General features: G+C 45.1%; 1 protein-coding gene across 1 annotated transcript in view; it reads right to left on the bottom strand.

Moving 5' to 3' along the window:
- ZMYND8 (zinc finger MYND-type containing 8) overlaps window positions 1-18,028 on the bottom strand; it is a 77,353-nt gene that overhangs the window by 47,086 nt on the left and 12,239 nt on the right. Inside the window, exons 6-8 of the mRNA XM_024746794.1 lie at window positions 16,856-16,933; window positions 15,670-15,785; window positions 10,185-10,666 (exon numbers count right to left, since the gene is read on the bottom strand). Coding sequence (XP_024602562.1) covers window positions 10,185-10,666; window positions 15,670-15,785; window positions 16,856-16,933 — 676 coding nt within the window. The remainder of the gene's footprint in view (window positions 1-10,184; window positions 10,667-15,669; window positions 15,786-16,855; window positions 16,934-18,028) is intronic.

The following is an 18,028-nucleotide window of genomic DNA, read 5'->3' as shown; positions in this document are numbered from 1 at the left end:
CCCCCCCCCCCCCCCGTGGGCCTGCTGGGAATTTACCAAGAACACAGGGAGAGTCATTAGCTTAATAGTTCTGTATATGTATGTTCATGTAGTTAAAAAATAATAACTGGGGCCTTCCCTGGTGGCACAGTGGTTGGGAGTCCGCCTGCCGATGCAGGGGACACGGGTTCGTGCCCCGGTCCGGGAAGATCCCACATGCCCACATGCTGTGGAGCGGCTGGGCCCGTGAGCCATGGCCGCTGAGCCTGCACGTCCGGAGCCTGTGCTCCGCAACGGGAGAGGCCACAACAGTGAGAGGCCCGCGTACCACCAATAATAATAATAATAATAATAACTGGAACAACAAGCGTTCAATTTCATAGACATATAACATTTCCTTTGTTAATAAAACTTAAGTATTGAAGGTTCAAGAGACACGTTCTAAATTTTTTAAAAATTTGAAATACAGCACTTGGATACGTGAACACTGGTTTCCCATGGAGACGGGTCTGGTTCACTTTCCACCCAGCCAGCAAAGGGCAGGGGCCACCCTCACTGGCGTCTGGTACTGCAGTGCTTCACGTAATCAGGACCAGGACAGCACCTCGGGGTCACCTAGCAACCCACACTGCAGAACTCGCCTCTGAGAAAGTGATGGCCAGTGCCCATCCCTGGCTGCCACCTACCCCACCTCCCCAATTTGTGAAACACCTGTGTCCGTCTTGACCTCCCCACAACCACTCACCCAGTTGTTCAAGGCCAAACACGTCTACACTGTCTCAATTCCTCCTCTGCTCTCCTGCCTCAGCCTACCCAGCCCTTCAGCGAGTCCTTTGCACACCACTTCCAAAATACACCCAAATCTTCGCACTCACCTCCATCCCAATCTCCAGGGCTATCACCCTCAAGGGGCAGAAAGTAGATCTTAGGGGGTGAAAAAAATCTTACTCTTTTTATAAATAAAGCACACATGCTGTACGCAAAAGGACATACAATACGTTTAAAGTTCATGAGGGTCCACTCTTAAGTATAGACCCCAAAGAAGTGAAAACCTATACTCAAACAAATCCTCGAAGCAGCTCTATGCCCAATATGCAAAGACGGAAACAACCCAAGTGTCCATCAACACACAGACAAGCCCTGGTATAAAGGAATGAAGTTCTGATGCATGCTGCAATGTGGGTGACCTTGAAAACACCACACTAAGTGAAAGGAGCCAGATACAAAAGTCATGTTTTATAGGATTTCACTGAAATGAAATATCCATACTGAGCACATCCATACAAACAGAACGCAGATCGATGGCTGCCAGGGGTCAGTGATGGAGCAAAGGGATGGGGGTGGGAGAGGGGGCAGGGATGAGAAGTGGCTGCTTGGTGGGTACAGGGTTTTGCTCTGGGCTGATGGAAATGTCCTGGCACTAGGTAAGAGTGGTGGATGCAGTGTTGTGGCTGTACTAAATGCCACTGAACTGTCTACTTTGAAATGATTAATTTTCTGTTATGTGGCTCTCACCTCCATTTTAAAAAATATAAAATATTCACGGGAGGACAATTAAGAAGAAAGTGTCTAGGGGCTTCCCTGGTGGCGCAGTGGTTGAGAGTCCGCCTGCCGATGCAGGGGACACGGGTTCGTGCCCCGGTCCGGGAAGATCCCACATGCCGCGGAGTGGCTGGGCCCGTGAGCCATGGCCGCTGAGCCTGCGCGTCCGGAGCCTGTGCTCCACAACGGGAGAGGCCACAACAGTGAGAGGCCCGCGTACCGCAAAAAAAAAAAAAAAGAAAAGAAGAAAGTGTCTAAAAGGGCTCCTTCGGGAGTGATGATGAAGAAAAGGTTTGGGAAACACTGCCCTAACACATCAGTTCCCACAAAGAGCTCCCCACAGGTCCCCTACCACCTGCCACAGCACCCCCTCCCAGGGCACCTCCACCCAGCAGCCGGGACAGCGCCTTAAACAAGGAAAGCAAACATCACTCCTCCACCTAAAACCATCCAGGGGCATCCAGTTCCCCAGAATAAAAAAAAGCCAATGAGACAGCTGACCTTTCCTTGCCTCATTCTGGAATCTTCAGCCACGTGGCCCCTTGTGCTTGGCCCCTCCAAGATCAAGTCCGCTCCCAACTCGAGCCTTTACACTTGGAATTTCCGAGGAAAGACACCCCACCCACCCAACCCACCACTCCCACCCAGATCATACTGACTAGCTGTCCTCAACATTTGGGTCCAATACCACCTCCTCAGAGCCCTCCCCTGCCAGCCCCATCTAAGCTGGTCCAGGTGCCCCTTTTGCCTTGAGAATATCAGCTCCAGAACAGGCTCCTTGCCAGCCACTGACGCTGCCAGGTGCCTGAGACATTCACAACATGAACAGATACATGAGATGATTAACTGAAGAATGAGTTCTCCGATCCTCTTCTCATGACTGTGGTCGCAATAAGCAATAAACAAATGATAATGACAACCAACAAAACCTCTCCATTACAAAGGTACCAATTTACACCGTCCCCTCGATATTCTGCAGCTACTAAAGGCATGCTGAGTGATTAGGCATCCAAGGAAAACACATGGATAAGCAGCTCACAGAAAAATACAAATGGTCAAGAAGCACACTTAGAACCCTGAGCTCGACATAAATAAATGTAAACTCAGGTAAGGCATATGGAGATATACAGATAAATCTCCATCCTACATCCTTTTCATCTGCATGGTACACTCGTTTCAAAAATAACACCTAGTGTTCAGGGTAGGTGAGGAAAGAGGTACACTCACAGGCATCAAAAAACTATCCAGAGGCTTCCCTGGTGGCGCAGTGGTTAAGAATCCGCCTGCCAATGCAGGGGACATGGGTTCGAGCCCTGGTCCAGGAAGATCCCACATGCTGCGGGGCAACTAAGCCCCTGCACCAGAACTACCGAAGCCCGCGTGCCTGGAGGACGTGCTCTGCAGCAAGGGAAGCCACCACAGTGAGAAGCCCGCACACCACAATGAAAAGTAGCCCCCGCTCGCCACAACTAAAGAAAGCCCACACGCAGCAACGAAGATCCAATGCAGCCAAAAATAAATAAATAAATTTATATTTTAAAAAAAGTAAAAAAAAAAAAAAAAAACTATTCAGGAGAGCAGTTAGGTGATAATGATATTAAAATTAAAGTATACCAAATGTAAAATAGATAGCTAGTGGGAAGCAGCTGCATAGCACAGGGAGATCAGCTCAGTGCTCTGTGACCACCTAGAGGGGTGGGATAGGGAGGGTGGGAGGGAGACACAAGAGGGAGGGGATATATGTATACGTATAGCCGATTCACTTTGTTATACAGCAGAAACTAACACACCATTGTAAAGCAATTATACTCCAATAAAGATGTTTAAAAAAATAAATAAAAAGTAGATGCTTGAACACACAAAAAAATAAATTAAATTAAAGTGTACAGGGAATTCCCTGGCAGTCCAGTGGTTAAGACTCCATACTTTCATTGCCGAGGGCATGGGTACAATCCCTGGTCGAGGAACTAAGAACCCACAAGCTGCGTGGTGTGGCCAAAAAATTTTTTTAATTTTTTTAAATATAAAAAAAAATTAAAGTATACGTAACACACGGACCTGAAGTTCCATTGCTATGAATTCACCCCATAGATATAAAAGTGCCCCGATACCGGATATGCACGAGAAGGTTCACTGCAACAGTATTTATAATAGCAAAGGAATGGAAGATGGCTTATAAATGCCTATTCATTAGAGACTGGCTAAATAATGGTATAAATACCATACAACCCTTAAAAAGAAAGACTCAGATCTCTACATCCTGACAAAAATATGTGTGGGAAAAAGAGAAAAAGGTAAAATCAAGTGTGCATAGAAATGTCCCCATATGTGTAAATGTTTTTGAAAAGCATGCCCACATCTTTAAATGAACGTAAAAATTCTTTTTTCTAGCAGCACATCCCATAATCATGGAAACTTTGGAGAAAAACTGGAGCCCAGAAGTGGGGATAAAAAAATTAAAAACTTTAGCTTTTCTTTTATACCCTTCTATACCACTCTAATATTGCTGGGTTTCATTTTGTTGTTTTAATTCTAACCATGTGCGTGTAGTCCTTTCATCGTTTAAAAAGAAAAAAGGGTCAACTAGAGGCATTTAGATTATGGGCCATTTTGCTCTTTTAAAAATGCTTTTGCTTCTACTGTGGTTTTGTTGGGGGGAAAATTTTAAAACAGGTGCAAAAATGTTATTTGTTAATATAAAAAATGTAATGAAGGGAGAGGAATTCTGTAATTGTGTGACTCCGGCGAAGTTCAATCACTGATATGTTCTTGAAGACTTTTATTCATGACCATCTAAAGAAACATGGAAAATACTAAGCTGGCCAAAATGTCTACAGCACTGGGGGTTAGAAAGTGAACAAGGACCATATATAGAGAGATATAAATATATAATTAACATATACATGTCAGTAGTGATGAGTTGAGAAACCCTGTTTGAAATCGCTCTAGACACACATATAAACATTACAGACATTAAGAAAACAAATCAATGTATCTGTTTAAAACATCTGCATTCACATGACTTCATAAAATCTACCTACTACTGATGATGAGAATATGTGCACTCGAATAGAAAGATGTCAAAGAAACACTGCTAAGCTGAAAGAAGCAAAACGTTTAGTACAATCCCATTCCATCACACACACAAATTACTACTGTCATCATCACTGTGATTATATACATTAAAAAATCTGAGCCACCCAATTCTTAACAGTTGTCACCTCTCAGCGTGAAATTATGGACTATTTATTCTATAATATTAACATTTGAAAGGCATATCTTATATTCAGGGGAAAATGATGTAAAATGAAATGTAAATATTGGAGAGCTTCAAAGTTGAGGGTTAAGGAGAGTTTTATCAGGGCTGAAATTCAAAAGCACGGTACATAAATCTATGGCTCGCAATGAGGACTGGAATGGTGACCATGCCCCCCAGGGGACACGTGACAATGTCTGGAGATGTTTTTGGCTGTGATAATTGTGGGCAGGGGTGTGCTACTGGCATCTAGTGGGTAGAGGCCAGGGACGCTGCTAAACACCCTACAGGGCACAGGACACCGCAGAGAATCATCCGGCCCAAAATGTCAGTAGTGCTGAGCTTGAGAAACCCTGTTTTAAATCACCCTACAGACATTTCTGAAAGCAAAAAGACAACTGGAAATGCACGTTTCAATTAGGCCTTGAAACAGATGCCGATCCTTTTTTATAAAGTCATAAATCTTGCCCAAAGGAAGATCTAATTGCCTTTGAAGTCACAAATAATTTAATCAGATTTTACACTCTGATGTACAATTCACAAGCAAGGGCTAAAACACATCATTTATTATCTACGTTTACAAAACCCCCAGACTGTGCTAAGTGCCCTTCTGACTACATGAAACAGGACGGGTAGGATTAAATTAGAAAAAAAGGCCCCTTCCCTCCCACACACCCCAGCCCCCTGGGGGAGGTGGCAGTGGAGGATTTAATGACTCACACTGAAGTTCCTCTACTTACAAAGCCCTGGCAGCAACCTACACATTCAAAGGGCTGGCGGCATCTTGCACCACTCTTGGTGGCATGAACAAATGAGCTCCACAGCATAGAATCACTGGATGGTCTAGGACAGGACAGAAATGCTGTCCTGAATGGTTATTTAGTTCATGGAAAAGTATTCAGAACACAGGTTAAAAAAGAAAACCCTCAACAGTCTACACCAAACAGGTGATCCATGAAGCCGGTAGTTCACAGATGCATTTGATGCGCTCTCCAGGTTTTGTTTGTTTTGTTGTGTTGGTTTTTTTTTTTTCGGCCGCACAGCATGCGGGATCTTAGTTCCCCAACCAGGGATCGAACCTGTGCCCCCTGCATAGGGAGCGCGGAGTCTTAACCACTGGACCGCCAGGGAAGTCCCTATAGTTTTTTTTTTTTTTAATTTGAGCCAATGTGTAAAAGTTGGGGTAGTTTGCATTTTTAAAATATTTGAGAATTCTCTTGAACAACCAGAAATCTGGCAACACTGAGCCACATCCGCACTTGGCTAGAACCCGCAGAGGGATCTGGCCCCCAGTGCCCTTTAAAAAAAGCATAGCTCTCTAGCTCAGCACACACGTATGGGAAGAGTAAGTACTGCTTTGGAAAGTGTTACACACACAAGCACCCATGAGTGTGTCATAGTCATGAAGACGAGCGGATTTCTGCTTTAGTTCACCCCAGTCCTTATCACTTCCAAAACTCACTCATTTCCGTATCTGCCTGATCCCTGGAAGTACTTGAATTTTCAACTTGATAATATGTTGTATAAACCAACATAGAGTAAGTCGAGGATGGGAATTCCCTGGCGATCCGTGCTTTCACTGACAAGGGCGCAGGTTCAATCCCTGGTTGGGCAACTAAGATCCTGCAAGCCGCTCAGTGCAGCGAAAAAAAAAAAAAGAGTCCAGGAAACAATTTCTAAGGGCTGACTGTGGGAGGTGGGATTAGCCCTGACTTTAGTTTTTGTAACTAGCACTTGTTTTAAGACAAACATGTATTGATTTCACAGGACAAAAAGAGTATCTGAAACCGTCTTCCCTTCTCCCTGAAGGAACCCACATGGGGCTGCAACACCAAAGGACCACTATTGAGAGTGGTGAAAGCCAGGCCCCAGGACTCTTACCCTAATACATATTAATGACTTAAATCAGGATCCCACAAGCAAATACTGGCAAAGGCATCAATCTGGCCAGGAGGTCTAGATAAAGGAGGCATCATGGAGAATATAAACCACTCTGACCCTTAACACAAGATTCCAAGAGTGAAAGGCGTCTGGCTGAGCAAAGGCCTCCTCAGAGAGCTAAATCCAGCCCTAAGGGTTATAGACACATGATTCTGAGCTCCTCAATCCCCCAAACAAAAGGAGGGTTTCTAAACTCTCATAAAATTTTTATCTAATAACTTATTTCAATGTGTAGTCTTATGTGGCTGGCTACAAATTTTTCCCTGCTGAAACTAATAAGGTTTTTCAATACTATGACAATCTTTTTTTTTTTTTTAAACACACTTTTGGATAAAGCGCGGTCTTGTCTCAATTACACTCTGATTGTTGGGGCATTTCAATAAATAACCCACTTCTCCTTCCACAGAGTGCTATTATCGCTGCCAACAGCAGAGGGCAGTGGTGTGCAGTGCAAAGAAAGCCCGTCCAGATTCAGGATCCGGCTGTGGGAACTTCAGCACCCCCGTACTCTCCGCAGAGACTTCAACTTGCCTTCTGTAAAATGGGGAGACTGACTCGGAGTTTCTCTTAGTCTATAACAGAAACTGGCAAACCAATCCATGGGCCAAATCTGACATACCACCCATTCTTGTATGGCCTGTAAGCTAAGAAGAGTATTTACCATTTTTAAATGATTTGGTGGGGGGCGGGGGGGATTCGTAGTTCATGAAACATACAAATTATATGGAGTTCAAATTTCAGTGTCTCAGCCACATACTACCTATGGCTGTTTTAGTAACACAACCAAGGTATTGAATATTTGTACTGTTGTAACAAGAGCTCTACAAAGCCTAAAATATTTACTGTCTAGCTCCTTACAGGAAAGAGGGCAATTTCTAAGACTAAAACAATTTTTAATAAACACCTTCTCTTCCGACACTATTCACTGGCTGCCTAACTCACGACCAGCAAAATAACCCAGGCACATACTAGTAAGCAGTTATATTCTGGGAAACGGCTTTAAATTCTACTGAAATGGGGTATCTGCTAACTTACCACCTCAAAAGTCACTCATGTAATAAGGAGTTTTGTCAGGAATTCTGACGTCATTTCAACCTCTGAACCTCTTGAGGAAAGAGAGAAGCTTAATTAAACCCATTACACGTGTTCCTCTTATTCCTCTAAAACTATGTCTCCTGAAATATGGTGCTGGAACATCAATAGTGGTTCAGAGACCAACATGTTTTATTTTACAAGTTATGTGCTAATTTCACGTATATGAGGAAAAAGCACAGCAAAAAATTTAAACACATGAACTTATATACTTTATTTAGCTTAGCATTTATTAACTGCGTCTGCAATTTATAAACTGCAGACTTAATATTTAAGAATGTAATAAAATAAGAATGTAATAAAATAGGTGGTACTTAAGATTATGGCAAAAAACCATAGCAGTCAAAGTTCAGGCAACAGTAATTCACGGGACTGCTGCCGAGTTCAAACGCTTTCTCAAAAGCATGATCTCTATGAGAACTAAAAGGCTGAGGAGTTTGTGTGATTATATACCATGTTAACTTGGCTTAAATGGAATCATGTCATGGAATAAAAGTAAGCCTTTGAGGACTCTGGTCAGAAACTAGGGGGCAAAACGGAAGTTTTTTCTGAGGCTGGTGAATAGAAGTTATGTCATCAGAACAAAGCCCTGTAACTCAACTGTGAGTCCCTCGACCACATGGCTGGATCAGACCTGGAGAAAGACTGCAGCCTTTATTCTGAAGAATCAAAAGCTGTTGGTAATTAACTCTCTACTCCACCTATAGTCATTTGGAGAGCAGCTACAAGCAGTACTTGAAATAAGCAAACCAGAAAGAAGCAACAACACGAACCAAAATGAGTGGAATTCTTTGAGTTTTAACACTAAGTCCCCATCATTTTATCTTCCGGGGACATTGGTGGTCTCTTAATTGATGCCTGCTCCTTTTCTTTTCTTTTCTTTTTTGGCCGCACCATGCAGCTAGTGGGATCTTAGTTCCCCGACCAGGGATCAAACCCAGGCCCTCAGCAGTGAGAGCATGGAGTCCTAACCACTGGATCACCAGGGAATTCCGGACACCTGCTCCTTAAAGAGTTCTTATGTGAAGGAAAGAAGGGGGAGGGTGGTGCCTGAAAGGCTATCCGAGGGTAATGCTCTGGCCAGAGGTCTAATACTGGTCCAACTTGTAGATGCGCTTTATTCATTCTGGAAAATATCTTAAGACATTTTGAGCTGACATTTCATAACTGGAGATTCTATATTAAAATGCAGATTTCCCATTTCTCTGGAAGAATGTTAAGATGTGAAAACAGTTAAGGCCACATTCCTGTGGACATTCCATGGGCTGAAACCCTTGAGAATAGGGCGAGTGTCCTGGGGTTCATCAAAAGTCTCCCCAACCCAGAGCCTCAGGGCTAGCTGCCTTCATTACCATGTTCAGTGTGGAGCTTCTTTCTACCCATGCTTCTCTAAGATACAACAAGAAAGAACAAAGAGTAAAGGCCGTGTTTCAAGAAAAATGAGAGTACACCCATTTCCTTGTGGAAACAGAGTTCTTAAACGTTTTAATATGCAACCAAACTGTCTGGATAGAAAGAATTCAATTTAAGTCACCCTTGCTTTTGTTACACTCAGCCAGCATCCCTCATTTGTAACACCTCTCTGAATCCACATAGGCATGGGATGAGCAACTACCAGAAGAAATAATATAGTAGCCAACATTTTTGTAGCACTTACTGTTTCAGGCGCTGTCCTAAACCCTTTATGTATGGTGGTTCATTTATCCTCACAAGAACCTGAGGTAGGTCCTATCATTATGGTCGTGTTACCGGTAAGGAAACCAAGCCATGGAGGGATTAGGTACCTTGCCTAAAGCCACAGGGCTAGTGAGTAGCAGAGCTGGGAAATAATCTGAGACCAGCATCCTCGTCCGTCACCACTGCTACAGCAGCAAGGCTCCAATGTGCAACACGACCGTTCAACGGGTGGACCTTTAAGAAGTGGGACTGCTCTGGGGAGAGAATATGCTTGTTTCCCTTATATGTTCCTCTAATATTTGAGCCTTAAGTAATGTGAATATCTGGTTTTGATAGAAAAAATGTTTCAATTAAAATAAAATTCTTGAGAAAGAAAAAAACTGTTGTAGGAAGTTGTGATTCATCTCAGAGGCATCTGAACAGAACTCTGAAGGATTTCTGGCCACCTCTGCCCACTTCTAGGAACGACCTCCAGCTGGCCTTTGGGGAACACTTTTCTCATTTTTTGGGTCCCTAACAGCAAGAATCCCAATGGGTTACTCAGTTAAAAATTAAAACTTGCTCCACTGGGATGAAACGCCACACAGCTCTCTTTGACTCTGTGATGCTCACCAGGTAGGGCCAGACAGGTGTGGCCCCGATGGGAGCGCCCCTGTGTCCCAGGGGGCCCCTGTACCCTCTCCCACCTGGAGCTGACCTGTGCTCTTGTCCAGGAAGTCTATGGACTCCTCACTCGCGCTGAAGTGGCTGGACGTGGCCTTCTTCTCGGCGTCCTGCTCCACGTCGGAGCCTGTGTGCACGGAGGAGTTGGTGCTCATGGGGGAGCGTGGCATGTCCGACAAGGAGATCCTGCGGCCTGTGCCCCCGCTCAGCATCGGCTTGCTCATCAGGATCTTGGGCGACGCCGTCATGTCAAAGTTGAGCTTGACCTTCTCCTGCTTGTCTATCTTGGCAGCACCAGCGCTGGGGTTGGAGGGGTCGAGCAGCATTTGGTACTGGCTGTTGGGTGTGTAGGGCGTCCTGAATGGAGAGTAATTAAAGACCCCAAACTTCCGGCGGATGTTCTCCACGTAAACCTCCATCTCTTGCATTGCACTGTTGAAGATGCTTTTGGTCTTTTTCACAGAAAAAGGAATCTCTTTAGACATGAGGTAGCAATTATTTATTGGAACCCAGGCCCTGGGAGTGCAAAAGAGAAAGGGAATTTAAGTCAACTGTGGTCATTTCCAAGATTCTTAAGTTTTTTACAAATTTATTGTTCAAGAACACTTAACATGAGTTCTACCCTCTGAAGAAACATTTAAGTGAATCACACATAACTGCCGTATCAACTGAAAAACAAAGCACAACCTAAAAGTTGAGAATTATTTATTTGGCGGACAAAACTGAGGACTTGGACTTCCCTGGTGGCGCAGTGGTTAAGCGCCGCAACTATTGAGCCTGTGCTCTAGAGCCCGGGAGCCATAACTACTGAAGCCTGCGCACCTAGAGCCCGTGTTCCACAACAGAGAAGCCCACACACGGCAACGAAGAGCAGCCCCTACTCACCGCAACTAGAGAAAGCCTGCATGCAGCAACAAAGACCCAACGCAACCAAAGATAATAATTAACTAATTTTTTTTTTTAAAAAAAAAAAAAAAAAAAAAAAGGACTTAAGCCTGGAGGAAGCCTCTCAGATCATGCTGAGGGACTGCTCCCAAGAGGTCAGGGAGGAGCCAGTATATACAGGAGATTTTGCAACAAAGACCAGGTAGTGGGAACTTCAAAGATTATTGTTAATTAAAGAAAACCAAGCATCTCAAGTGAAAGAATTTAGCATTTTTTTCCATGTGTGGGAAGATGTAAGCATCAGGGCTCACTGACATCATTCCTTTGATATGCACTTTAGCTATCAAGGACAGGATCCTGTGCTTTCCCATCCCAAGTGTCCTCAGGGTCCACCGCTTAGGGTGGCTACAGTGGCTGAGGGCAGGGCAGCAGGCTGCCTGTTTGTCTCCAGCCTGAGTTCCCTCAGGGCTCACCATCCAGGGTACTTTTACTGGCTTGATGGCTGCAACATCCTTTGTTTACTGAGACGGCAGGCAACACTTTTTTCCGACAGCTGATTTTATAGGTATATGTTGGTACAGCAGCTCTCTAGAGCTTATTCATTTTGTTTAGCTGAAACTCTACACCTGTTGATTCGTACTCCCCATTTCTCCCTGCCCCCAGCCCCTGGCAACCACCGTTCCACTCTTTGATTGTATGAATCTATTTTAGATAGCTCGTACAAATGGAGTCGTGTGGTATCTGTGTTTCTGGGACTGGCGTATTACCCCACTTAGCCTGAAGTCCTCCAGGTTCAGCCACGAGGCCACATACTTCTTAAGGCTGAACATTATTCCACTGTACGTACAGACCACATTTTCTCTATCCATTCATCTCTCTCGATGGTCATTTAGGTTGTTTCCAGAATTGTTTTTTTTTTCCTTAATGCAAACCAAATTAGCCTAGTGGATTTTCCAAGATTCTTAAATACATATTCCTTTTTTTTCAAATGACTTGGTTTGAGTGGTTAGTTAACGATCCACTCAACAGGCACGTTCTGTCACAAGGACCACACGTGAACACGAAACTTAGCGACGACATTAAAAGGCTCGATAGCTTAGTCATTTTAATCCATTAAAACAGTAATAAATCCCCTTTGGCTCTGGGCTGGTAGCGAGTAAGAAAACAGTCTGCATCCTAGACTACACCTCTGAAAAGAGAATTATCCCCCAAATCTCATTCTCCTGCACTCAGACATAAAGCACTTTCTTTTCTCTTTTAAAACTGCCCCTGGAAGTGGTAGCAAAGGTTCCACAGAAAAAATGAAACTTGCTGATGATGACGATGATGAAAATGATGATGGTGACGACTTTGATGATGAGGAAGCTGAAGAAAAAGCTCCAGTAAAGAAACCTGTACGGATACTCCAGCCAAAAATGCACAAAAATCAAACCAGAATGGAAAAGCCTCAAAACCATCAACACCAAAATCAAAAGGTCAAGAATCCTTCAAAAAACAGAAAAAAAAACCCTCCTAAAACACCGAAAAGGACCTAGCTCTGTAGAAGACATTAACGCAAAAATGCAAGCAAGTATAGAAAAAGGTGGTTCCCTTCCCAAAGTGGAAGCCAAATTCATCAATTATGTGAATGACTGTTTCCGATGACCGACCAGGAGGCTATTCAAGATCTCTGGCAGTGGAGGAAGTCTCTTTAAGAAAATAGTTTAAACCGTTCGTTAAACTTTTCTGTCTTAGTTCATTTCTGTAACAGTTGGTATCTGGCTGTCCTTTTTACAACGCAGAGTGAGACCTTTCCCTACCGTGTCCAATAAATGTTGTCCAGGTTCCATTGCCAAGAATGTGTTGTCCAAAATGCCTGTTTAGTTTTTAAAGATGGAACTCCACCCTTTGCTTGGTTTTAAGTATGTATGGAATGTTATGATAGAACGTAGTAGTAGTAGTGGTCAGACAAATGGAGATGGTGAGGAGACAAAAATATACATGTGAAATAAACTCAGCATTTTAACACAGTAAAAAAAAAAGCTATTTTTTTAAGCTCTGCAGGCATTTGATAAAATATTTTCTACATTTGTATATAATAGTGTCTGTGAAATAAAACTGGAAAAAAAAAAAAAGGCAAAATCTTTTAAAGGACAAAAAGCCCACGATGAGACTCTTCAGAACATGCCTTGATTTGTGGAAAAGCCTCCAGGGGTTCTCTCTCTCTAACATTTATTAACTTGACAATGGGGGAATTCGCTGGCGATCCACGGGTTAGGACTCCCGGCTTTCACTGCCAAGGGCCCAGGTTCAATCCCCGGCTGGGGAACTAAGATCCCATAAGCCACACAGAGCGGCCAAAAAAACACATGACAATGAACATGCAGTGGTCTGTGCTATTTCTTATTCTGCTGCCCTGCCTTATTTTGCTCACCCCTGGTCCAGGCTTATGTTTTGGCTCTGCAACCTCGAAGCGAGCTCCCCGAGAAGGGACAGCACATCACGACCCTTGCAGCCTCCCCTGAGTCCGTGTCCTGTTTCTGGGTCGGACCCAGAGCAGGCTGTCGACAAGCCTGCCCCATTCTGCTTTAAAAACATCCTGGGGAGGAAGGGACGTCCATCCTTTTAGAAGTGGCTTCCACTGTCAGGGACTCCCTGCCCAAGGCCAACTGAAACTTCCCTACAACTCCTACCTACTGTCCCTCCACCACCGGGATACCCTTAACGACTCCCCCAATGCGCACCCTGCACCCAAAATGAGCCCAACAGGTCCCCTCCAAGGGGACAGGAGACACCACGGAGGGAGGGTTAAGGAAATCTCGTGGGGCATCAGACTTGGGCAGCTGTCTATTTTACAAATGTAGGGGGACCGGCTTCCAGGACAGCTCCCACCCAGAACCAACCTACACCTGCAAGTTCAAGGGAAACAGCCTCTGGAAACAGGGCCGGTGAAGCTCATGGCCCCTAAGCCACCTTCAGTGGCTGTCAGGCAGGCAGGATTAAGAGGTCCATGCAGAGTGAGCACAGCTGGAGCAGAATCCACGACTCTTAAGGCTCTGGGAATATCTGGTGCTTGGGGGACAGCAATGCTTGCCCCCCGCCATGGATATCCTAAGTATTATCCACACTGAGTTACACTATAGAATAATCCCGAATCATCAAGATGGTTCATTAACACTTGCCGTGCTCTAATGAAGACGCAGGAAGATGTACAACCTTCTGTATCTCTTGCTCTTCAAATAAAAGCCAGACTTCTGACCAAAGCCACCCTGGTGACCCAGACCCAGCCCAGCCCTCTGATCCCACCTCTTACCCACCTTCTCCTCCCTTATCCTGTTCAAACCACACTGTGTTCCTGGATTTCCCTGAGCAATTAACTCAGCCTTGGCCTGCCCTTTCCCTACCTGACTCCCTGCTCTCTCTGGCCCCTCTACCCAGATCTTCACCCGGTCCCGCCACTACCTCCTGACCTGAGATCATACTGTCTATTCCCCACTTGTGTGTCATCTGCCTTCCCCACTTGCGACGGGCAGTGTCTGCCTGCTCGCTCCTGTATCCCAGCATCTAGTACTCAGCGTGGCACACGGCAGGCACCAAAGACATGCTTCTTTGAATGAATGAATAAAGGAATTTTAGAAAAACTTCCCCCAAAATGGTCAAAATCAAAGTATAATACTTCCTATCAAACCTAGAACCATCTCAGCTGATTTCCATTTTGTCTCCTATCAATGGATTGCCGGGATTCCTGGTAAATGATTTCAGATTACTTCGATATTCTTTTTTTTTTTTTTTTTTTTTTTTTTTTTTTTTTTTTTGGCAAGATGACAAGCAAAATTTAACAAAGAGCAATATTTCAAATTCTGGTGTTGTTTAAAATGAGGAAGTGTGTTTTCTGTACATTCTGTGGGTGGGTATAATTTTCAAACTATGTCTGTTAAATATTCTCCCCTACACACACACGCGTGCTTTCTCAGACTGCTTGGTAAGGTTTCGGGAGGGTTTTTGCCTCATTTACTCACAATGTAACTCTTGCTAAAAGAGAACCAAGAAATTACCCACCGCTCCTCTCTGTCTACCTGTTGTTCTGAAGCACGCAGGGGGCTGCACTCCACAGAGAAGTGCTATTAGCTGGAATAATTCACGTCGCTGAGAGAGGGAGAGGGGAGGGCAGGAAGGCTGGCAGGGAGAACTCACACCTGTCAAAACAGCAAGCCCTTATAATTTCCCATTTTAGCTCCACAGAAAAGGGACGACCCAGCACAACGACGGGAGATTCATTTTACCGGCAATCTGGGGAAATGCTTCTGATCCCTGAAAGCATTATTTTGAAAAGCAATTTGTGCGGTGATTTAATTTACTGCGGAAAAACCCAGAAAAGAGCAGCAGCACTTAAAAGAGCCGTGGAACCTATGCCGACGCTGGCTGCGTCCACAAAACCACGAAAGCAAGGTTCTTTTCCAACACACCTGAGAACACTGAAGCCTGTACGTGATCAGGCTCGTTACCACAGCCCAGGACAGGATTTTTAAAGTACATCACTGGCTGGTATCAAGACAATAAAATAATAGCCGTACCCACCGCCCCTTCTTGTATTCACTGACAGGATCAAAGGTTCAGTCACAGCTACTCGTTTGAAGCCTGTGTTTAACTCCCACCTGTCGTGTTGTCCAAAGAAACGGGCATCAACCTGCCCATCTTTATCCCTCAGAGCTTTCGCAGGCCAGAATGGAAACCCCTTCAGTTTTGCCCAAACCAAAGGATGTGGATTGCTCTAGGAAAAGAAAAACAAAAGCCAGAGTTTGTATGTATTCGACGGCAAGAGGCACACATAAAAGCTCGGTGGGTGAGGTGAAGCTAAGGCAGAATTGATACAGGCCACAGAATGAAAGCAAACAACTTCCAGCAGGGTCTCCCCAAGTGGCAGTCACTACACGTGTGGCCATTCCCCGGGCAAGGCTGGGAATGGGGTTAAATGGGGAAACCCAAAAAGAAGCGAGCACTGACCAAAACGAGGCTTCAACTCTGGCTGTGCCGCCCTTGCCCGGGTGGGAGCGAACAAGAGACTGTACCTTTCTGGGCAACACAGGGACAGTTATACCTACACCCTCTGTTAAGCTGGAGGGTTAAAGGCACCTTACGTCCAGCATATAATAAGGGACGGCATTAGCTAACTTTATTCTTTACCGAGAGCTACTCAGGGCCTTGACGATTCAGATGTCCATCTCGAAATGCAGGAAAAGACAAACTATGTTTGCATTCTCAACTCTACTTGCCCAATCTTGCGGCCCAATACCCTCCCCCCGCACCCCCATCCTCCCAGCTCACCGCAACGACACACTTCTCTACAGAACAGCAGTCTGGAAAATACAGATCCACGGGGACAACTGGGGTGACTTTCTCTCCCCACCCCAATCCCACCCTCAAGAACCACGGTTTGGAGAGACCATGGAGTTAACCCTGGGAGGGATTTCCAAACCTCTTAAAATAGACCCAACACGATTTGTAAGTAACACACTCATTTAACACGACTCGGCTCATCATCTGCACGACTGTGGCACGTCTCTGCTCTCTGATGAGCTTCTTTGCACTCTGCATCCTGCTGTTTTCGAGGGCTAATAAACCCAGCAAATTGTGACGCTACCTCTGGCACATGACCTTTCAGCCAAAGAGGTTTATCCCACCTGGATTACTCCCATTCTGCCATAACGTACTTTTCAGTAAGAAAATTATTTTAAAACTTTATCCAAAGTTTCATCCAATAAGCCACCTGGAGAAAGCTGTCCTGGGTCACCCAAGGCATAGAGTTCAGAAAACAAAGAAAGGAAAGGAAATCCAACTTACACAAGGCTCACAAAACCAGTTATCTCGTTTTTGGCAAGCAGCTAGATAACACTCTGGACAAACTTCGATTTCATTCATCTGTAAAGCAAAACTGTGTTAGAATGTGTCATTCCCAGGGGTCTTATATCTGCAGGCCCTCAAGAAATGCATGATGATATTGGCAGGTAAGATTAGCTAACCTAAGTCCCACAGTGGGGAACACCCTGGACATCAGTCCAACTATTTCTCACCAGCCCCGACTCGCCCACCTAGCCCCAGCCGCCAGCCTCTCTCGCTGGACCATGTCTCCCAGCTTCCTAAGCTTGGTCCATTCCCCACACAGACAGAGCAGCCAGAGCCACCTTCTACACACACAGGTCCCATCTGGTCCCTCTCCTGAGACCAGTGGTTCTCTACTGGGACAGTTTAACCCTTCCAGGGACACTTGGCATAACTGAAGGCATTTTCAGTCACCGGTCATCACAACTGGGGGTGGACCGTTGAGACTGGAGTCTATGATGGTACAAGGACAGCTCCTGCAACAAACATGTCTCTGGACTCAAATGTCAGTAGTGCCAAGGTTGAGAAACTAACAATGAAATCTAAACAACTGGTCAGGGCTTCCCTGGTGGCGCAGTGGTTGCAAATCCGCCTGCCGATGCAGGGGACGCGGGTTCGAGCCCTGGTCCAAGAGGATCCCACATGCCATGGAGCAACTAAGCCCGTGTACCACAACTGCTGAGCCTGCACTCTAGAGCCCACAAGCCACAACTACTGAGCCTGAGTGCCACAACTACCGAAGCCCGCACGCCTAGAGCCCGTGCTCCGCAACAAGGGAAGCCACAGCAATGAGAAGCCCACGCGCCGCAAGGAAGAGTAGCCCCCGCTCGCCACAACTAGAGAAAGCCCACGCGCAGCAACGAAGACCCAACGCAGTCAAAAATAAATAAATAAATAAATTTAGATAAATAAATAAGCACCTGGTCAGTTCCTTCAAGGCCATGCATGGTCTGGCCTCAGTCCACCTGTCTGAGCTCCCCAATCCCTTCCCTCGACTCTGGCCTCTGCTTCCCATGCTCAATTCTATATATCTCTAATCACACCATCCACAGCAATTAATTAATACCACGTTTACTCTATTTTATTTCCACGGATAACTGAAAATTCTGTAACTGGCCGTCCTCTCTCCTGAGA

This window comes from Neophocaena asiaeorientalis, unplaced genomic scaffold (genome assembly GCF_003031525.2).
Source record: "Neophocaena asiaeorientalis asiaeorientalis breed wild unplaced genomic scaffold, Neophocaena_asiaeorientalis_V1.1 scaffold132, whole genome shotgun sequence".
Lineage (NCBI taxonomy): Eukaryota > Metazoa > Chordata > Mammalia > Artiodactyla > Phocoenidae > Neophocaena > Neophocaena asiaeorientalis.
This window is presented reverse-complemented; position numbering and strand designations above follow the sequence as displayed.